The 23,031-nt window shown below is 50.4% G+C and overlaps 1 protein-coding gene across 1 annotated transcript in view; it reads right to left on the minus strand.

Annotated features, from left to right (window-relative positions):
* Window positions 1-266: 266 nt before the first annotated feature.
* LOC106747935 (neurogenic locus protein delta-like) overlaps window positions 267-23,031 on the minus strand; it is a 35,927-nt gene continuing 13,162 nt past the window's right edge. Inside the window, exons 3-6 of the mRNA XM_014625988.1 lie at window positions 21,013-21,070; window positions 14,176-14,427; window positions 8,764-8,824; window positions 267-4,700 (exon numbers count right to left, since the gene is read on the minus strand). Of these exons, the coding sequence (XP_014481474.1) occupies window positions 2,852-4,700; window positions 8,764-8,824; window positions 14,176-14,427; window positions 21,013-21,070 (2,220 nt within the window). The 3' untranslated portion in view covers window positions 267-2,851. The remainder of the gene's footprint in view (window positions 4,701-8,763; window positions 8,825-14,175; window positions 14,428-21,012; window positions 21,071-23,031) is intronic.

Here is a 23,031-nt window from a genome sequence, read left to right on the forward strand (position 1 = left end):
AAAGAAAGTATATCGTCGCGGTATTCGCGAGCGACGAGAGCTGTGAGAAGAGAGACCCATTTCATTCGGCAGAGAGCAATCTTCGCGGAGAACATCATTAAGCGAGGAGGAGGTGGGACACCTCCCGCGTGCTCTTTGCGGGATTAAATTCTTATTAGATAGCTGGATACTCGAAACACTCGTCTGATACCGAGTTTGAAGAAGAAGGAAGGAGAAAGACGTAAACAGAGTTCTTTTTTTTTAATATATCATTATTAATCGTTCACTGTCGTTTGCGGGACATCGTTATATCGACAATTCATCTATTTACATGTTTCATAATAATAATAATATTAATAATTAATAATAATAATCGTAATTGTATACTTCTACTACAAATATACAGATTTGTCGCGTGTGTATGTGTTGTGTATGTATACGTTGTGTTATCTTCTATTTTTGTTTTATACAAAAATGGGATAATGCGGGAGGAAGTCTTTACAATCTTCGCGTATCAATGCCTCGTCGCGAACAAAAGGCCACTATATCTGCGGGGGTGGCGATATTTTCGCGGTTGCGCGTCGTGCTGGTAGGGAAAGAGACGAGGATTCGGACGAACGCGCGATATTGAGAAGAAAGTGGAGGGGGGGAGGGGGGAAGAACCGGATGGCGAGCAGGAATGGACACCGTTCAACGATTAGCGACGTATCAAATCGTCCATGGAAGTGTAAGTACAAAAAATGACAACAGTTTTATTACACGTTGTAATTCGTACAATATAATCGTCTCGCATCTATACGCGTACGCGCTTCTCGTTAATCGGGCTATGTTGCGCGCGACGGGAGGTACGGGCGGAGAGGACCAACGATCGATCGATCCGCGATCACCGCCGCGAAAACGCCATGCGCTCGCGCGAGACACCCCGAACGTAAGCCTGACTTAGTCGAATACTTGCATTTTCGTTTATTTAATTATCATTATTCGTAACAGGAACATCATCGAATCTTTGTTCGCTACAATTCGCTCATTCACGCTCTCTCTCTCTCTTTCTCTCTCACTCGCACACTCGCACTTCTCTCTTCCGTACGTCACATCATCATTATATCATTAGCATCGTAATCATTGGCGGGCTACCGCCACTTCTCTTCTTTTTTTCTTTTCTCTCCTTTTTTTTTTGTTTGTTACGCCGTGTAAAACCGTCGCGTTCGTAATCAGCAGCCATATGAATAAATAATTAATTAATTAACCATCGACATCGCGACAACAGCACGCAATAACTGTCACGTATCTATCACGCGGTAGAAGTCAGCGAGCGCGTGCCGTCGAAGAAGACGAATGGTCTCGCTGGCGTTCCTCGTCGAACGGATCGCGCGCGAGAGAGAGAGAATCGACTTCTCTTTCCGCGTACGAGCGAACGTGGAAGATCGATTCTTCCTCAGTTTCCGGGAAATGCAGTCGGATTCTAGGAAAGAGATGTTCGAGAAATCTTCCTCTGCGAGAGAAATTCTCGAGTTATCCGGAGGACATCTCTTAGGACTTCAAGTCCTGATTCTCCGAGTGCTATCTGGAAATTCGCGTCAGAAAAGAATCAATCTTACTTGCCGCTATCAGAATCGAACTCGCCATGGATGGGAGAAATCGGCCGCGTTAGGTCCGACGTTCGCCCGCGCGACGACGATTCTCGCCCTCTCGCTAATTTCGGCACCGAGTCACTTCGGAACGCCGCCCGCCGACGACGACGGGTCTCTCACTGAGTCTTCATTTACATACATATATATATTTCTTCATATATATATATATAATATCTGTATAATTTATACACACATCTACTCGTCCCTTCAACCGTGCGTTAGCGCGAGCAGTTTCGTCGAACGACACACACGCGTCGTCGGAAAATTCACACGGACCTTCCACACATTCGTATTTTTGGTATTTTCTTTCTTTCTTTTTTTTTCGTTTTGTTTTTATCCTCCTACAAAAGCCTACTTATCTATCCGTCAGTTTAGGTCTTACGCGCTAATTTTACCCCATGCCCGCCTTCGTCGAGAGAAATGACGAAATTGACGCGCGTCTTCGGATTGAAAGGGCGAAACTCCGTGAAGCGCCGCACACTGTGTTCCGCCCTTTCAATCGGCGAAAGAGTCACTCGACTCATCGGGGCAGCCGTCGACGAAGCGGAGAATCCCGAAGAGCCGAGCGAGCACCCTTCTCCCTTCCCGTCGAGTCGCTACTTACCGGAAAAAGTTCTCCGCGCGACGTTACTTCTCGTCCGAAGAAAGGGGGAATGCATCTCTCATTGAAAAGAAAAAAAAGAACACTTAATTCCCGCGGAAAGGCGACGTCGTCCGAGGATGCTGATCCGTCGTTGAACTTTCTCGCTCGCGACTACACACACTCTTTCTCTCACACAACATATACACGTAAGAGCTCTCGCGAGCGAGGCTCGGGTCACGCAAATTCGAAAAAGAACTAATACCGGGAACAATGATAATGCTGCTATACGGTATATAATAATATTAATAATATTAATTAATAGCGGGCAATCCTAATAGAATAAGTAAATAACAATAATAATAAATTAGTTCTGTACAGAGTTTCGCGAGCACGATACAATATTTAATACCTAAAGACGGGTCGGCGACGTTCGCCGGCCGACCCCCACAGCATCGCGTTGTTTCTTCTTCCGGTCCTTTCGTCTCGTCCACCTAAACTCTCTCTCTCTCTCTCTCTCTCTCTCTCTCGCGGTTTGAAAAACGAGAAGAAGAAAACGAAGAAATCGAAGAGGAAACCGAGAGTCCGTCGATCCGTGTGGAAACGAACCGTCTTTCTCTCGAGAATTTCTAACGGAGTCTACTACAAAGTCCGGCTGCTACTACACTTCCGTCGCGAGCGTCGCCGCCAGCGCGGCGTCATGCCTGTAATGATCGTCTATCACGTACACACCGCAACTGTTGTTGTCCGTGACACCGCCGCTTCCCGGTGGACCACCACTACCGCCGCCAGCCTCCGATATCGTCGTCGGCCTCTTCAGCAACGCGGCCTCCGCGACGCAACAGACGTCCGGCGCGTTGCCGGTGGCGAACATGGACGACCTCTTGGCACCGTCGAGGCAGTCCTTCTCCTTCTGGAAGAGGTGAGCGGACGCTCTGTGGGCGGCTGCTTCCGTGTTCAACTGCTTCGTCGTCCTCGTCGTTCTGCCGTCCTGCAGCACCGGTTCCGGCTTGTAACCCGAGCACGCGCTGTCGAGCGTCACGTCGGTCTGAAAGGACGAGTCGAGGTCGTCCTGCCGCGACGCCACGTTGTTCACGCTCTTGTTCGCCGTCCAGGTGTTCTTGATCATGTGCGCGTCGCCGGCACCCAAGGCGCAGACGCTGCCGCTGCCGGCGGCGGCGGCGGAGCCGAGGAGGCCGCCAGCGCCGATCGTGCTGGCGCTGCGCTTGCTCATGCTGCTGTGCACCGCGTTCCTCTCGTTCTGCAGCCTCGCCTCCTCGTCGGCCCTCGCTTGCTCCCGCTTCCGCCGTCTCTTCATGCACATCACCGCGACGATGGCGACCAGCACGAAGACCGGCACCGCGGTGGAGATGGTCGCGATCATCACGATGTGCTCGGTGGTGAGGCCGGCGTTCCTCGCCTCCGCCGAGGCGACGTGCTTCGACAGATTGCCGGACCAGTAGCTGGCGCCCGACGGCGGCACCGCGGGCGGCGCTCCGCCGGTGGACGGCAGGACGCCCGCTGCCTCCTCGCCGCACGTGTCGCCGTACCAGCCCTCCGGGCAGTCGCAGAGGAAACCGTTGACGCGGTTCCGACAGGCGCCGCCGTTCCGGCAGGGCGCGCTCTGGCACTCGTCCACGTCGACGCTGCAGTCCTTGCCGGTGAAGCCGGGCTTGCAGACGCACCGGTAATCGTTGGTCCCCGAGATGCACCTGCCGCCGTTCGCGCACGGTTTCGCCAGGCAGTAGTCCACCTTGTCCTGGCAGAGGCGGCCGACGTATCCCGGCACGCACTGGCAGCGGAAGCTGTTCACCAGGTCCACGCAGGTGCCGCCGTTCAGGCACGGGTCGCCCTGGCAGTCGTCCACGTTGATCTCGCAGCGCTCGCCGGCGAAACCGAGCGGGCAGCCACACCGGAAACCGTTCACGTAGTCCGTACAGGTGCCGCCGTTCGCGCACGGGTTCGGCGCGCACTCGTCGAGCTGCGACTCGCAGTCGTTGCCGGTGTAACCGGCCGCGCATCGGCACGCGTAGCCGCGCACCGAGTCCTCCTCGCAGGTGGCGCCGTGATGGCAGGGCGAATCCCGGCAAGATCTCGTCGTGATCTCGCAGTGTCTGCCTCGCCAACCGGGCGGACAGGTGCAACGGTAGCCGATGCTTCCGGCAGCGTGCGACGACGAGATGTTCGCGTAGCTACCGGACGATTCCATGCTGCAGGTACCGCCGTTCATGCACGGCTTCGAGTGACAGTCGAAGAGCGGCGTCTGGCAGTCGGTGCCGGTAAAACCTGACGGGCACGAGCAGGTGTACGAGCCCTGGCCGGTGTTGAAGCAGGTGCCGCCGTTTACGCAGGGCTTGTGATTCGTGCAATAGTTGAGGTCCTGGTTGCAGAACAGCCCGCCCCAACCCTCGTCGCACTCGCACTCCCAGGGCTTTTGGCAGCTACCGTGGAGGCAGCCCGGGTACCTCACGCACTGATTGCACAGTGTGCCCTTCCAGCCGCTGTGACATCTGCAACAGCCAAGTTTCCTTCTCATCCGTTGAACTTATTAAATCGCGAAGTTCGGCTCTTCCCATGCTCCCCCCTCGAGTTTCACCGAAGAAGGAGGGAAGCGAATATCTCGAATAAAGCCGGCGAAGAGAGATGAGGGTGGCATGCCAGAGGAGGATACGGTCGGCCATTACATGCGGGGGTTACGAAGAAGAGAGAGAAAGAAAGGATAAGATGGAATGAAAAGAGGATGCTACATACACGCGCGCGACGAGCACGTGTGCGGTATACGAATACACGCCGCGCGCTGAGAGAAAGAGAGAAGGGGGGAAGGTGGTGTGAGCCTGAAGAGCCAGCGACCGAGAGAGAGAGAGAGAAGTGGGGGCCCGGAGAAGAGAGAGAGAGAGGCGCGCGGGACCGACGTAGAAGGAGGTAGAATTCTGGGTGGGGGATGAGTCGTCGAGTAGTGTGTTCCCACGGTTCGAGTCTCGGCACAGCCGTTCAGTATGCGGGTCAAGGAAAGGTTACGCTTCTCTGTGTGCGCGCGCCTCGCGGTGCCCACCACCACCACTGCGCGCGCGCGCGTATACGTCCTCTCTCGTCTAACAGAGATAGACGAATTCGGGAAGAACGCGGAGAGAGGGCGAAACTGCATGACTGTACCATTAAGCGGGGGACAAATGAGAAACTGGGCGAAGGGGGTTGAAAGCGAAGTGTGCCGCCGGATTATTCGTTGCTGGGAGAGACGAGGTGGGTTTTCAGGTAACGACGTGTAGCCGAAGAGCGGTCCACGTGATCCCGCATTCTACTTTGTGGCTAGGCCGCGGAACAGAATCGCGACTGTGCCATAATTACCGCCGGGGGATAGGTCATGCACCGGCGAGGTAGAAGGAGGAGGAGGTGGACTGGCTCCGGTCGGCCGTTATGGAAATCACGCGCGCGATATGCGCGGGCTCGGCTAAATGTCTTTCTCGCTGGAGGAGAGAATTGATCTCTCTCTCTCTCTCTCTCTCTCTCTCTCACATACACACACACACTCGTCTTCGATATCGGTGCGTTCTTTGACCTTTAAGCACGCGCGTTATTTAAACGACGTGCCGAAACGATATCAGGTGCGCTGCTTTCGAATGCAGAATTTTCGTTCACGCGAATCTCCTGCCGATTTACGTCGCTGAAACTCTCGTGGATTCCGACGAATTTCGATTCGTACGACATTGAATGTAACGTTATTAACCCCCGTATCCGCGATGCAACGTCATCGGTATTCAGGCACCACACGCACCGCGCGCACGCACACGGCCGCACCGAAATTTCAATGGGGTGCCCAAAGGCCCGTGATTCTTCCACGTATCACGAGCGGCTCCGATATATCCCACGAGTTCGTCCGTCCGGTCGGCCGGCCGCCTGTCGCTTCGAAACGATCGTTATCGTCCTTTCCGAGTATATACGCGAATACACGCCATACGACTGAAAACGAGCTATCGTAATTCTATCCCCGCAATCTACGTAATTATCTACGATCGCGAGGCGGTGTAAAGCACCGCGTCTCCGGCTATTGTCGCGTTACACAAGGTTAACGCCGATCAAATTCCGTTACACTCGTGAGATTATCAAATTTTATTATTTGACTACGAGAATCGTATCGCATGATAACGCGATGCACTGTCGTATGATAACGATGAGATATGATGGAGCAATGTATGATACAATGGTTATATATGTTATACAATCGACCTATGAAATAATAATATTAATAAAATCACGCTATATACGCATATCGTGGGGTATTTTTGTGCAGAAATCCGTCAGTCGCAAATTTTCTACGCAAACGTAAGAATGTAGAGAGATACGTATTTATTTGTCATGGATACGTCGCCGTGAAAGTGAAGAATTGACTCGCGAATTGTTATCTCGAATCGAGCATTATGCGTTCACGGTGGTGGCACGCTTAGTGCGTTCGCCGCCGCGAGAAACTCTCGATATTCATGCCGGAGAACTCACGGCGAGGCAGCGCATTTCGCAGTGCGGGAAAATCCGTACCGTTCCTCCTTTCACGATCGTGCAACTTTGAACCTCGCGGCGTTACCGACTTCAACGGGGACGGCGCTCAGGAACGGCTCGTGCAACGAGAAAGAACGGGAATATCAACATATATTATTCCGGATAATCTCTGCGTGCCGATTATTTGACACGTAAGAATAGTGAAAAAGTGGCGAACAAGAAAATGAAACTTGCCCGAATTATTATCGTTACGACAAAAAATCGAGGTTGATATTGAGTGATTGGTAAATCAGAAGAAAGTTGGGACGCAAACGTTTACACATCTTATCACATTTGTCCCGGCATGATAACAAAAGCATCCATCTATCTTCATTTTAGGGTTTGTAAAAATGTCGGCAAATGATACCGACGATCCGCGCGGGGACGAGAAAACGAATAGACACGACAGGCGAACTCATGGCTGCGGCTAACGGGACAATTAACCCCGGTCGTAAAGTAATTAGATGATCGAGTTAACTCCAAACCCTCGGGTTAACGCCGACCATAGGCCGAGATTCGAGTCCGACGTGCCGGCGCGACACGATGTCTCGAAATGCGTGACATTCTGACGCATTCGCAAAGGAGGCCAAGATATGACGGGTGAATCCTAGATGCACTTCGTGCTGAAAAGAACGCACGCTCGCGTCTTATTACGTTGAACTGCGCGGAAAGATTATTAACTCTTCGGTGTTTTTCCCGAAGAAATTTCTCCGGATGATGGAGCCAGCTCTGAAATTCGTCGTAGAAGAATCTCCCTCTCGAGATTTACGGAACGCGATTTCAAATTGAACCGAAGTTACACCGAACAATCTTCCCCGATTGGATCCCGAAGTTTTCGCGAAGCGACGAATTAAGTCGGAAAGTTCAACGACACGAGGCGCAGAGAAGAGAGGAGAAACGAGGGGGGGAAAAGTGGCGGAAAAAGAGACGATGGAGGAGGGAGAGGAGGAGTAGGTGGTGAGGGGGAATCGCGAGTCGAAGAAGGAAAGGGCAGGAACGATTGGCACCTCAGGAACTGCCTCTCGTTACAACGGGAAGGAGAAGCTTCGAATTCCACTTGGTCCTTCCTGACCGCTCGCGCGAGTATGCGAAAATATGCGTACGATGATAATGTGCAACGCGAGAATCGTTAATTAAATTTAATTAACACTCGGAATTAGTCGCGAAAATATCATTCTATTGTTGAGAAAATCGATTACCCCCGTTCACTTTCCTTCTTTTAAGTAATGGTTATTTTCTTGACAATAGTCTTCAAATGTGCTCATCGCAAAATCTAGGAAAGCTCGTTATCATGTACTCAAAAGAAACATATATTCTCTTTTCAAGAATATTAAAGAAAAGTTACATTCGATTAATAAAGTAAGCTCGTTTTAATTTAATATTTTTAATTGAAGTATTAAACTTACTAGGATTCAGAATGCATTTTAAATCAATTTTTGATACTCACGATGAACTTATAAAATGAACTTGAAACAATATTTACTTGAATGCAGTATTTTTCTGTACGCTACCGCAGCTAAATGTATTAGCTGTTTGAATGAAGGCGCTACAGAGCGAACAACATACTGCTTGTAAATACATTGCATCAACGTCTTAAATCAACGATAGATGCTCATGTATAAGCAAGAATATTTCAGCTATCGCAACAAAATTTCATTCTATCGTAAATTCTTTCTCCGAACGCAGAATTCGCGGCGCGTTACGCGTCGAGCAGTACGGTCGGAAGCGCGTAAACGTCGAACCGGTACGAGTACCGGTAAATCACCGGTGTGTTTCGGCATTTCGCGACGGAGAGTGCCGTGGAGGAAGAAGAAAAAAGGCGCCTTATCGGCCCGAGCGCTTTCCTCGAACGATAATTTACGATAGATATGCGCGTAATTATTACACGCGCCGCGCATATAGAGAAGTGGATGCACCGGGTTGAGGCTCAGGAATTTAGTTGGCAGTTGTACGGGGCGAGACGGGCGCACGTGTGTAGGTGAGGCGCACCGTTTGCATAAGTGTATGTATATATATTACACGGATATACGTGTGTGTACTCACTGGCATTCGTTGGGTTGCTGGCAGTGTCCGTGCTGTTCGTCGCATCCGGGCAGGCAACGGGCTGAAATGAGTAAGAAAAAATCCAAGAGGTTAAGGCAACTCTCGGCGAGAGGTCGATCGCGTCCCTCACGACTGCACGAGCGGCGCAATACGGTACGATACATACACCGGCGCGCGTACGGTAGTTCGTCTCTCTCTTTATATTTCAACACTTTGTTCTCATCCTTCGTTACTTATCAGAGATAATCGACGTAATTCGCGACTAAGCTCGTATCAGGACAAGCAGATTGATCGCCTCATGCAATTTTGTGAGTATCTCCTTCGATAATAATAATTAATGCAGGAAACGGAAGGGTGTTAACAGGTGGCAGTCGAATTCGAGAAGAAGCGTAATAATAACGACCTCCCCGGTCGGGTCACTTAAATGCGAGAGGGACGCGCACCACGTGCGACTCGGTAACGTCGAGCGAATCCTGTAGGTGTGAACCGCTCATGGCTACCGGCCAACCGAGGGCTCCCCTCGCGGATATTTGCGGACTGGACACACATCGCCGACACAATTTCATTGCCCTTGCGGCGATCTATCGCACCACGTGTCCGTTCGGATTCTTTCCTCGTCCGAGGTCGCGTTTCCGACACGGGAGAACGCGAAAAGCCGGCGATGAATGAAGGGTTTCCGCGCGGCGGCCCAAGCAGCAAGGCAGGGCCGGCCGGTGAGGGCCAGCGAGGGCCGCGTGACCTTGGCACCGAGCGCAACGGCCCGACTTCGCGCTAAGGAGTATGGTATTTATAGAGCGAAGAGCGAGATACGCTCTCTTCTTCAGCTCCGCCGTGTATCGCCGACGAACGACCGAATCGCAAAGATTCCACAAGACCCTCTCGCTATCTTTTCTTTGTACCGTTGCCGGGGAAGAAAGGTCCTAAATGGCGAGGCGGGAGGAGCGGAGGGGTGGAACGAGTGACTAAACAAATCTCGTAAGCCGCGACAAATCTTGCCCCCGGAGGATTATTTACGGCCGATCCGCGACTGTGCGATTTTTCGAGATAAATCCTCGCGAGGTGGGCTATAAATCCGACGGGTGTCCGTTCCCTCTCACCCTCCTTTCTCGCCGGAGCGGTCCGAGAAGAAGACGTCGAAGATTCTCCCTCCAGAATTTTATCCGTTCCTCGAAAATCCGTTGGAATATCAGGGATATTAACTCGACACGGTTCGGGATAATGAATATTATCTCTAATTCTTGGAACGAATTGCATTTCATAATACGCTGTAAACGATGGAAACTAATTATCAGGCCGGCCTTGCAATAACGAATAATAACAATAATCCAATTTCACTCCGATGATTATACATTATCTCGTAATTGAGATTATAATATGCATTTTAATTAATCGATATTAACTACCCAGTTTCCATTTTCACGTCACCGGCTCGAGCCAGTGATTAATATTCAGTCGAGAGCTGATTATTAAATTCGATTCAAATACGTTCGTTATTATATAAAAACCTCTGCAATATCGAGAAACGATTTTGTTTTCCATCCGCCCACCTATAAACCCCGAAATTCATATCAATGCGAGTGCAAATTACAAAGCAATTTTTGGAAGCAGTCGTAAAAAAAATTAACAACGAGTCACACAATCGACAGCCGCGTTGAAATTGTATGCGGGCCAGGTGAACTTCATAAAATGATTGCAAGTGATATTCCTTGACCAACCTACTGACTTCTACGGTTCCCTTTAAATGCCCAACCCCTACCAGAGAGATAGGGAGAGAGAAACAGCCAGCCGGTGTGTGTTGCACCCCGAATTCCCCCGGTTCCGCAACGTACTTATTGATTTTCTATCCCCGGCCAACCGATTTCCCTTCGTCGAAACGGTCGCGAGCGGGCGAGCGCACCGGTAAAGCGGGGCACCGACCACCCTCTTCGGAAGGGTGTGTGTGTGTAATTCTGGTAGTGTGGTGTACCTGCCGCATTGTGACGCGTACCACGTAAAAGAGACAAATTAGCGTCAATTCTGGTCGGAATACGGTCGGCCAAACAGCACAGCCAGTAAGACACGGTCATTCTCTCACCAGGGGACGATCTTTCGAGTTTACGACAACACACGACCGCTCATTTAAAACCTCGTAGGAACGAGAGTTTCCTTCACACTGCGGACTCGCATTAATAATACATTTCGGATTTCCGGTGAACGGCTACCACCGTAACTGTTCGCCAGTCTGTGTTCATTCATAAAAATCACCATAATCCCCTAAAGGCGCAACTTTTCACAGTTTTGTCTCTCTTTTTCGCCAAATGACACGCGCTTGTGTAACTCGGGCGAATCTTCGACTGAACGTTTCCAAAACAGACCGACGTGACCTGCCTGTAAACTCGACCGAGACGTAAGACAGGGGGAAGGACGAGCGTTGGAAATACGTGGTCGTCAATGTAGAGGAATAATAGAGAGAGACAGCGAAAGAAAGAGAGAACGAGGGGGATGGAAGTGGACTGTGAACGAGCGCGCGAGTCCGGCGCAGCTGTTGGTTAAAGCACCGACCTCTCGCTCGGTGCAGCTGTCAGGGCCCGACTCGCACGGGCCTCCTTCTCTCTTTCGGGCCGTGCCGTTGCAGCTGCTCTGTCTCTCTCCCCCTTCCTCCCTCTTTCTCTCAACCCCTACATAACATCGTCCCCGGGCACCCCCGAAAGAGAGGCCTGCAGCCTATTCTTAACCCCCACCGACCTGGCCAACCCTTTCGCGACGGGGTTAACGAGGGAGAGAGTTAACCCTCGTCGCGCGATCGAAGCGACTGCGCAACGAGAGGGAGAGTGCGCCAGTCGACCGAGCATGATTCAGTCGCGAGGCTGATGCTCCGATGATGGGTCTCTTCGAGGCGGAAATCTAGACGAGAAGGTGAAGACGAAACGACAGGTCTCTTTCGAGCGTGTGAAAGAAATCTTTGACGCGTTCGGAGGAGAACGAGTCTTCTTACGCAGGTCGCAATAGAAAATACAGCATCGCGATGATTTTATTCAATGTTTCATTTCGGAAAGGTTTGTCGAAAATTTGTTGACACGAGTAAAAAGAAAAATAACAACAGTGTGATGCAAAAAAAAATAGAACAACATACCGAAATTTTGGAGGATGTAACGCGGAAGCGGCGAAGTAGAACGCGAGATATATCTGGCGGGTGTTTCTGTTTTAACAGATTCCGAAGGAGTGAAAGTCCTTTTGTTCTCGCGAGACTCGTTCCGAAGGAGAGTCCGCCGCTCGTGATTTAAATCGTCGTATTTCCCGACGTTTTGCGGCCGACTGCTTCCCGAGTGAGCGCGACAGCGATTTTGCCACTTCTCATTAGACTGCATAACCGTATGGAATATTGCGGCAACGCAACCGACGCGTTGCTCTGGGAAGCGCGTTTCGAAATAATTTTTTTCTTTCCGCCAATATCATTGAAAAAGTAATATGAATCTGAGAAACGAGAAATGATTTCTTTTTTAATTATAGATTTTTATATTCAATCTCATTCCCTCCCCCATGCCAGAAGACATAAAAATTACAGGGGATTTTTATAAACCCATACCGGAAATACGTTTTAGAAATACAACGTTCAGTTTTATATAATCCTACTACAGAATATAACAGGGTCGCTCGAGAATACCAAAATGCCCGGGGCTCGTCTCTTTTGTAAACGTGGAGAAAAGTCGGAAAATGGGCACGTGCTTAAACGGTGTGAAAAAGTTGCTCGACCGACGAGCGTGGGATGAGAAAAAAATCGGTATGTTTTGTCACGTCGTCCTTCTCTCTGAAAATCGCCACGATGTAACCGCGGCACGCATCGCCGCCCGTGTGCGACCGATTCGCCGAATGACAGGGAATGTCCACGAAATGAAGAGCGGAGCAGTCCATTAGTAATCGACGCGCGAACTTTGTCGATCGGCGGCCGCGAGTCGAGAGGAGTGCAACGACCGGGGAACCAATGGGCCCCACACGGCGAGCCTGCGATCGATCGATCGATCGCTCGATCGCTCGCTCGCTCGCACGCCTCGATCCAAAGAACCGAGGAGAAAACCTGGAATTCGGGATTCGCACAAAATTGGCATGCGCGAGAAAAGCTCGCCGAAATACGTTCGGGTAGTTCCGCCGATAAGTAATCGAATCACGCTCGCGCGACTTTCGTTTATCGCCGAACTCGAAGGTCGGGAACAACATTTGCTTATCGATCCGCGATTCCACGTGGATACTGCGGCCGGGTCGCATAAAAACGCAAAAAAATTATTTTCAGTTAAACCGAATGAGCAAAATTAAATATCAATTTTTTATCACGTCTCAATATTATTATATCAATAATACGAAATAGTCAGCTGAGAACCATTGCAAATTTTCCCGAACGCAAATCCCGCGTTTCACCATATCGCAGGGTCCGACTCACGCCGCTTCCTTTCCCGGGATGGGATGACACCGAAGCTATTGTCCCACCAGACAATTCGGCAATCTGGTGGGTTCGACTTCCCTAAAGAACTAAGGGAGCGCTTCCTCCCGCGAGTGAAAACCACCTTTTGTACAGGTACAACGCGCGGTCGGGCACCACCAGGTGTCACGTACCTGTACATACCCAAGAGAGGCCAGAAGCTTCGGCAACTGTGACTCCGCCAACAGGCACGACCATCCTGTTCGACTCGCACAGCAGAGTCTCGATCGAGTCGAGAGAAAGAAGGAGAAAGAAATGAGAGAGAGAGAGAGCCACACACGAAGGCAGATTTCGCCTGGTCGACTCCTTCGCTCACACAGTCTCGGATCATTACACGTGCACACAGATTAGTTCTCGGCCGGCTCTCGCAGGTACGCGAGAGTGAAAAGGAGAGGGATGCTGCAGTCGGGTCGTGAGGAGAGAGGGAGGGAGATATTCGCGCACACGCGCGAACCAAGCGTGGGAAGCTGCTGCACGCTTCGGCTGCAACGGGCCTCTCCTTCGCCGGCGAGACGCCGGGCTCTCCCGGAGGAGGTGAACGCGCGCGAGAGGAGAGGAACGGCGATTCGCGGGAGTATCGTCGTTTACCGAGGTAGCGTGCATATTCGACGTCGATAGGAATCGTGGAAGGCAGCAACGCTGCTGCCTGTTAATAACCGCGCCAGCCAGCGCCAGGTAGTAGACGCGAGATCGAAGCCGAACCGAGAAATCTCGTTGGATAATATCGCCGATCGCTCCGTTAACGCTTATTTTATTCGCGGAAAACTAGTAATCGTACATATTATATAATTAGTAAATAGTATGTTATTATTATATTGTAATCGATATTGGCATACTTTGCGAATATTATCATACTAATGAATAATTTTTCGGAAATTCTTCGGGATCGCGTGAAGAGAGACCGGCGCGCGTGCAGTCGCGTGTATTATGAACAATTCTGTGCGTGTAATAAAACTTACGGGAGTTACAGTAGTCGCCCTTCCAACCGGTGAGGCAGACACGTTCCCCGGTCGGGCTGCAGCTGTAGTGGCCGAAGTTGTCGTCTCGCGGCCGACACAGGTTCTCACAGCCCTTGCCGTAGTAATGTGCCACGCACCTCACTCGGTACTCGTACTCCATTCGCGCGTGGGCACTCCTGTATTCGTCCACAGTCCACTCCTGCCCGACGTCCAGCCATTTCTGGGTGGTCAGTCTGCTGATCAGCACTTTCTCTGAAAGCACCCAACGCAACGACGCGTGATGAGCGACGAGTGTCTCTTTCGCGAGGTAAAGTGCCTGGACACATTCTCCAATCCAATATTTTCAAGAGTAAAAATTCGTGCTTAAAAAGCAAAACAATGTCCATAGTTAGGTCGTAACAACACAAGAGTATTACGGATGTCCGATAGAAAGTGACAGGTAGTGTAATAATAGATACGTCGTATAATTCTAGAGATCGTGTTCTTTATCCTGTATCACGCATCAGCCCGATCGTTAGGCCGGAAAAAACGTTAATCGCCGAATTAACGGTACACGCCAGGCAACAATGAGGCGCGATGCGAAAGTAATTAGCCACGTCCAGCACTGGGACAGAGAGCTGCACCCAATGATGCGATCGAAGTGCATCGGCCTCCGGAGAGAGCGAGAGGGTAGACCGGACGTTCGTCCGCTATTGCTACTCTGTCGGCGGCACGCATCCGGCACAAAGAGAGTAAGCGTATAACCACGTTGCGGCTCTGGGAAAGAGGCGTCCTTCCTCCGCTCTCCCTCTCCTCTTTTTCGTCTTCTTCGTCCGGTGTCTACTGGTTTTCGTGTAAACGAAAGAGCGAGCGGAGGAACTACACACCTTCCTATACCGGGTCGCATTATCGTAATAGCCCGGTAGATTAGGATTCGGGGCTGTGTGCGATCAGGTGCCCTACCGAAGGGAACCTGCATCTCACGGCACCGGTTTTCGGTGCACGCGCGTGGTGTCCCGTGCGTCGAACCGGTAGCGTACTCAGCCCGGTCCATCGCGATGTGTTGCGTGCGGTAAGGTCAGTAGCGTAGCCGTGATCTGAGAGACTCGTCCGATTGACGACTATCGCTCGAAGGTTATCGGTGACGAGAGGTCGCCAATGATAACTCGAACTTCCCACGGTCCGTGTTTCACGGAATCATTATCGATCGGTTTTTCCAGATTATTATTCCTGACATGAATAGGAAACGGGGGCGACTTCCTGTGTGAGGAGTGGCGAGAAAGTCACTTTCGCTCTTGCCACCGATAAACTTTTTTTCTTCTCTGTCGTTAGTTAGTAGTAAGTTAGAAAATTCGGATTATTAATAACGTGGGATTTTAATCAGGGTAAACTGTCTCTCGTGTGAAAATAAATTGAAGGAAAATATCAGCGGAAAATTATACTTTATCGGCTAAATAATTTCAGGCGTTGCTAAAAATAACATATCGTGATAATTCTCGAGGAAATTCCGTAAGAAGAAGACACTTGTTATCGACACCTCCTCTGTCACCCGATTCACTCGTCCGCCTGCGGGAGGAACCACTTCGGTTACGCCAATGTGCGCGCTCGCTGTGTACCGGCGTCGAGAAGGAAGAACGAAGGAGCGAGCGAGGAAAAGAAAGACCGGGGAACAAAAGGACGAAGGTTTTCGCCGATGGCGTGCCCGAGGATACTTAAGGAGGGAGCCAGACCAGCTTCTTCCCAGAAGGGAAGTGGCGTTTCGCTGTCGGCGAAACGGGAGTCGAGAAGGAGAAAGAGAGAGATAGAGCTGTGTGTATACATACATGTGTATGCATATATATAAAAGAGAGAGGCAGGGCTATCTTCCCAGGTGATGCTGTTACGAGTTCCGAAAACGCCGATCTTCGCACGCTACGAGCGGATAAGCGCGCCCCGGCTACACCACGTTCGTTCCCCGAGCTGCTCCAAATAACGCGCAGCGGTATCGATCCGGTGATCGTTGGCGGCGAGGGAAACGGGTTGTACCGTCTAATTGATCGCCGGAAACGACATCGCCGCGAACTTGCATCTCCTTCCGCGATCGAACGACCACCCACAGGGTGGATGTTTGTTTTAAATTCAAAGAAGAAAATTGCGTAATGCAATGAAGAGAATGAATGTCTGTTGGTGGCACTACCGGTGTGACGTATCAGCGACGTTACAATTTCCTACCGGAAACATATCAGGACGGACGTTACCCGCTGTCGCCGCGGCTTATTTCTACTTGACCGCGGTCCGCCCGCGTATACACACTCGGTAAACAGCCGGCGTGCTCGAGGCCAGACCGATTCAAGGTATTCATTAACGACGCGCAGCGCCGGCGCAGACATTTTCTATTGTTCATTCAGAAACGAAGAAGGATAGCCACGCGAAAGAGAGGAGTACTGGCAGGTAGCCAGAGCGGCAGCGCTGCGTTGTTTCTCGTGTGAAAAAAACGTCGATTATTTAGCGAAATCGAGCCCGACGAAAATTAACTTCCGAAACGACCGCTTGAAATCATCGAAAATAAGGGCTGCGGCTCTGACCTAACGTTGCGTCTAATATATCTCAATTCAGTAATTACAGTTCTAATTGGAGATTCATTATCATAAATTAATTAATGAAACATACACGAACCGACGCGTTTCTAATTATCCTCAAATGTATATTTAACACACACACACACTTTATGATATTCCAACTATATCAGACCTAATTTTCGCAAAGCTTCGAGAAAGTAGATCAGGTCATCGAATGAACTTTTCAATCGCGAAGTAAAACGCGTCTTATCCGACCTTTCTTCTCTCTCAGAGTTGACACGTGGAGAGGAGCGGCCAATTATCGCCGTCGTTATTATCATGCGAAAGGAGGCAGGTGCATCGCAACGGTGTCTCGACGCGGGGAGGAGAGGAAGAGAAAGAGGGAAAAGCGGTTGACAATCGGCGGTGACGTAAGCCGCGACTACTGTGTGAGTGCGTCTACGCATTGCGGAGAGCCGACGTGTCAATTGGGAATGAATAGAACCACTCGTCCAACGGAAACAAATGTAGCTATCGTTACATACACGCGAGACTTACACCTCGCCTCAATTAGATTACGCTGCAACGAGCGAATGTCGCTCTATCGATCTCGAGCGAAGGGAAATCCCGCGTCTCGTTGAAGCATCTGCGAGATCTCATAGGAAGATACGCGCTTAACTCTAAGGAGCGCTGCAGTTAACGAACCGACGGCTGTGCAGTTGTTACACGCGCTTCTCCTCCCTGAATGCGGCGTTAAAGGAGGCGTTTAACAGTACCTCGGCTGGAGTATATCGCGATCTCTATTTAATACTTTACCGCGCGCGTTATCCCATAACGCGTACTTCATAATAGCGCAGTCGAGCGAGCAAGACTCCCTTCTTCCTCCTGCCATCGTGGCGCTACTACGCCGGATGAATGAAGGAAAGGAAGAGTAGTAATCCGATCGGCCTTACCAAAACGAGCGCAACAAACGGAGAAGCACACGGATGTCTCGGTGAGCGCCGTCATTAGCGCGACAAAGGAAACTGGTTCGCGTATAATAATCGCGCGACAACACACCGGGGGGGATCGATCGCATCGGCCGCGCTTTTATCAACACGTGTAATCGTTCGGGCGCGACGACATACACACACGCGCACACCCACACCCGGCTTGCGCGCCGCCGAGATTTATAAATAACGTCGCACCGACGGGAATAAAATTATACACCGGAACGGAAAAAGAAGGACTTGTGCGCAAAGCACAGAGTGCGATATACTTTTTTTCCCCTTTTTATTTATTTAAAGCCCTCCTTATTTTTACGCGCTCCGTTCGAACACACTTTGCGGCGCGGTGCGAGTGACACGTCGCGACTCTTCTCGAGTTGACACACGTGTCGATCTCGAGAAAGTGACGAGAATCGACGGCGCGGAGGGATCTCGAAATAAATTGTATATCTCGGCGTCACAAGTTATTTATTTACTCGACCCGACGGAGGATCTCAATCAACGGCGCGCCGGTCGTCCTTGAGGAAAGCCGGCGGAGCAATTAGCGGCGGCGAGCGAGTTCCCACGAAATTTTCGCGACACGCGCGTTATCCGAGCGCAGGTGCGGCGTGACGCGTGCACCGGCGCACACGCACGCACTACGCGTTGGTGGTGGCGGAAAGGAGGAAGAGGGTCGCCCGAAAGGGAACGCGACGGCGGGGGAGGTGGAGCCTCGCCTGAGAAAGGAAGCAGCATCCGAGCAACGCGGCAATAAAGGGCTCGTTTCGCCGCTGCGTATTATATTGTGCTCGGCACAATGTAAGCGACCGTCGTATCCGCGATAATGCCCGGGCTATATCCGGATTACCTGTCGCGCGGATTACATGCCGCACACTCCTCCCCTTCAGTTTCAATTCATCTCAATGCGTATTTATACATCGCGTTTTTTTTTCGATCATTTTATTTCCGGGCATAGTCTTCCTCACTAAGTAGCTTTACTCCTCAGTTGCTAGACAGAAGTTAATAAATTATCCAATAACTGCTTGAAAAATGCATGAAATTTCTACCAGGTTTAATATAATGAATCCATTCTCGTTAAAATTAAAAAAAGAAGTTACAAGCAAGTCATATCATCGAACACAGTGAAATAAAATACAGTCGCGGTCGTTATAAAAATCAATCCAGCCGATAATTCTCGCAACGTTGTAGGACCGGGTTAATCACCGCGCCAAGCGAGAAAACAGCAGCGACAGATACGCCAATGATTTCATACACAACATCCGCGCGCTAGGAAAAGAATCGCAGACCCCGCGGCGTATAAGGTAAGCAGTGTGTACCGGCGATAAAACCCAGAAGACACTCTTGCTCGGCTGCAAGCCCGTGATCGTTAACACTCGCCGCCGCCGTTTTGCGACTTCGGGGACTCGAGCCGGCGAAAGCTCGTAAACGTGTGTATGTACACGTGAACATTCGACGATCTGATTTGTTCCCCGGGCCAAGATATCCGACCCGAGCACTGAAATGTACTTCCCCGAGAACTCTGTATGCAAACTCGCCGAACCGCTTCCTCGTCCGGGGAAGCACGCGGAAGATAAATAACGGCGATGCACGCCTGTAAGATCGAACAAAGTCGGCGCCGAAACAGTTAAATTCGGTTAATTGGCCGCATAGGTGATGCGAGCGACACGCGTGTGCGTGTGACACGCATGAGAGCAGCTTCCGCTCTCTCCCGTCGGCCGATTCTAATTACCGGGGGCCGGGGGGACCTCACGAGGAAGAAATTAAGCGGTCTCGCTCTTCTTACCCCGTTTTCAAGCCGGTCTCGAGAGTGAACAGAAAAAGCGGATGCGTGTGCTACCTGCGCGCGAATGCGTACAGAGAACCGTTCGCGGGCGGGTGTGTGTGCGATTTTTACTTTACACATTGTGCGCCCGTACGACTGGAATCCGCGATCGGTCGGATCGAGATAGAAACGGAGGGAGACCGAAAAGCTGGAGGCGCGGAAGGTCTATGCTAATTTAATTGAAGCCTAATCGAGTCGAGAGGTCGGAGTAATCGAGAAAAAAAAATTTCTCTTCTCTTGGAATGTTTAAACATACATACATTCGAGGCTCGTTAATTAGGTTAGATTCGAGCCAACTCGCCCGTCCGAAATTCCAATTGGTCGTCGAGGAACGACGCGTACAATTGGTGAGGTCAGGTTAGGTACATTGGATGCGCCAGTATATACTCGGTGTCGTGTTACTACAGTGCGGTGGGTGTACTACGGTTACACAGGAAGGAAACACTAGTGCCGCCGCCCGGTGTCCGTCTCTCCTCTCCTTGCTCTCACTTTCCTCTCTCCCGCATTGAGCCGACACAACGCTATGACACAACGGAGACGCGTTGCCGTAATAACGCGGTTACTAACGAGAGGAACGGCCAGAGGCAATAGAGGCTGAATAGAACAATGAAAACGCGACGATTGTTCGCGGAACAACGACCGGTCGTCGTCGTCGCAAGATTTGCCGTCCTGCGGATACACGTGAAATCGAAAACGTTTCGCAAATTGTCACGGTTTAGACTCGGTGAAACCGAAGAAATGAAGTGTGTCACTGTGAAACGCGCGACGTGAATTTCCGACGGCATTCGCAAACGCGACAACGAAAGCATTCCCGTTTTTTTCTCGCGGTACATAATATTCATGATCTTTTCATGTAGAAGAATTATACATTTTATCTCTCTTTCCGCGCATAACTTTTTTTAACCCGCACCGTTCATATAATGAAACGTGAGACGCAAAGTATGTATTCAATATAAAGAAATATTATTATTATTATATCAATACTTCAAATTGTATATCATTACCCCTGTTTTACGTATAGCGGATAATAAACGGCCGTTTACTTAAATCGAACATGAAAAAGCTTCGACAGCCAAGTACGGCGCCGGAGGGAAATCGATCCGCTCTCTCTCTCTCTCGCCGCGGAAACTTTAAAGGGATAAGGATCAAGAGGTAGTTGACGAAGTAAAAGGAAATGGAGAAGGGGATGCGTCGTCTCTGGAGAGTGTCACGCCTAGAACGAGACCGGAAGCGCCCTCTTGACTGGCCCACGTCACACGAGACATCGCGTCTCTCTCTCTCTCTCTCTCTCTCTCTCACGGGCCAGCTGGACCACACATGCCCAATCGAGCGACCAACCGACGATCTTCCTGCCTCCTAATCGTCTTAAAAACGCGCGTATCGCCGCTCCCGGGGCTAATTTTACGATAATCCTTCGCCGCTTTTTATGCGCGCGTGTGCGAAAGCTCTCACTCGTGCCGCGATAAGATGAGATGTGTATTAAAAAATTTATGAAGAGGGAAAAGACACTCACCGGTCGATTGCGTGCTGTTCGCATCGTGATAAGCCTCCACTATCAGCGAAAATGTACCCTGTAAACAGAAAAGACAACAGCATGAGCATCTTCGAATACCAGTCTCGAGAATTAATAACTAATTCGTTCTTACATCGGTATAATTAATAAATTATATAAAACGAAAGGCGTGATCCGAGCGGAAATTTGGAAGAAATATGGTTTCTCTCAACTGAACACTTAATTGAATCCGATTGCGATCATGAGAAAGATATCTTTTTTTCTTTTTCGCGGCGCACACCTTCGGAGCACGCGCATCGCGGGAAATATACATCGGCGATGAAAGGGTTGATAATAAATTAAACGACTCTCGCGCGCGGTGTGCTGCGTCATGTGCACACCTGCCACGCCGAAGCGTGCACGTGAAGAGGAGAAACGCCGTTACGCGTCACCGGTAAAAGGGGCCAGACGAATACCACCCCCCTTTGGAGTTATCGCCGAGGGGAGTAGTACCCCACGGAGGGTTGGCTCTCCATGAGCACGCGGTGGTATAAATCACACGTCGTATTAAGGTGCACGTGCGCGAAAACTAACTGCGGATGACCGGTCGATTACGCGTTGGAACGTCGCGACACGTCAACAGGCGATACGATTTCACGTGATGTTCGGTGCTCTTCGGAAAGAACAAAATCTGACCGGCGGTCAATTTCGTATACAACTATATTTTCGTAGCACTTTCAGAGCCGAAATTTTTAATTCTACGTAAAGTCTTCAAGTGGAACAAACAGAAATAAGTTCCCACTTGTATCAAGTGTTACGAAAAAGGAATTTAGAGCCTAAATTTTACTTCCACATTGAGATGGAAAAAACTTCCCCATTCGTAGCGCAATAGAAAGCCTTTTAACGTAGAACTAAATTAAACCAAGACTTCGATTCGGGTTTCGTTGAAAGCGTGGAACTTCAGCTCGTGAAGATTACCACCGTCTTTTCTCTATCGTGACTATAAGCGATTCGTAATCCGAAGCTATTGGCCTTTCGACATTCCGTCGGGGACGGTCTTCCGCAGCGAGGGGAAACCCCGGTTTGTACACACATGGCTCTTCCGCGCGCGATATAAGTTATATAGGTTGAAGGAGAGCCGAAACGACAGCTCGTAAATCCCGTAACGTTACTCCCGTCGCCGTGAAACCACACGTAGCACCACCACCGCTGATACTCCAGGACGGGTCGCACTGTTATTGTGTTAATAAGTACGCGCCGCTACGTGCGCAGTGATAATGCATCGTTTAATTACTAACGTCACACGGAACATGTACATAAACACGGCGACAGAGAAGGAAGGCGTGGGGTGGAGGGTTCACGGTATTATACACGACCTCGTTAGTACTCGCTGCACAGAGAATAATAAATGTTTATATCCGGCGCGCCGCCATTCCAGTTTCGCCCGAGTTCCAACCAACGAGTAAACCCGCGCGACTGCTATTTCGCGCATTGAAATTCATGCGGACGTTGTTGTTTCTCGCGCAATCTCAACAAACCGAATGCTATTTTACAGTGGGTAGACCCCAATTGTGCGGTAAAATGATAAAAAGATAAACCGATGTATCCAATGAGAAAATGTATCTCCTGAGAATTGGAAAAATACGCGGTAATCGCGTTAGTTGTCATTATCGCCGCATTAGCTACAATTAGCTCAGGTACGCCGATCGCCGAGAGAGGGTTGAAGGACGCGCGAGCAATTTGTCTCAGCTGAAGGGAGAGAGAGAGAGAGAAAGGGAGCCATGTTTTACGTGGTATCGTCTGACCGGTCCTCGTACGTGAAAAGGGACGAAAAAGTGAGAAACAAAAGGAGGCCTACCCGTGGTAGGCGTGGACGGAAGCGAGACGAGAGGAACGACGCCTTTTTCTCTCGCGGCAAGGACGCGCCTCGGGGTTGGACGCGCACGAGGGGTGTTGCATCTCCCGAAGGAAAGAACGAAAGAAGGAGGAAAAAGACGCGATTGCTCGCGGTGGTGCAACAAATCAGGATGGGGGGGGGGG

Source organism: Dinoponera quadriceps, unplaced genomic scaffold, assembly GCF_001313825.1.
Source record: "Dinoponera quadriceps isolate SergipeBrazil2010 unplaced genomic scaffold, ASM131382v1 scaffold2379, whole genome shotgun sequence".
Classification (NCBI taxonomy): domain Eukaryota; kingdom Metazoa; phylum Arthropoda; class Insecta; order Hymenoptera; family Formicidae; genus Dinoponera; species Dinoponera quadriceps.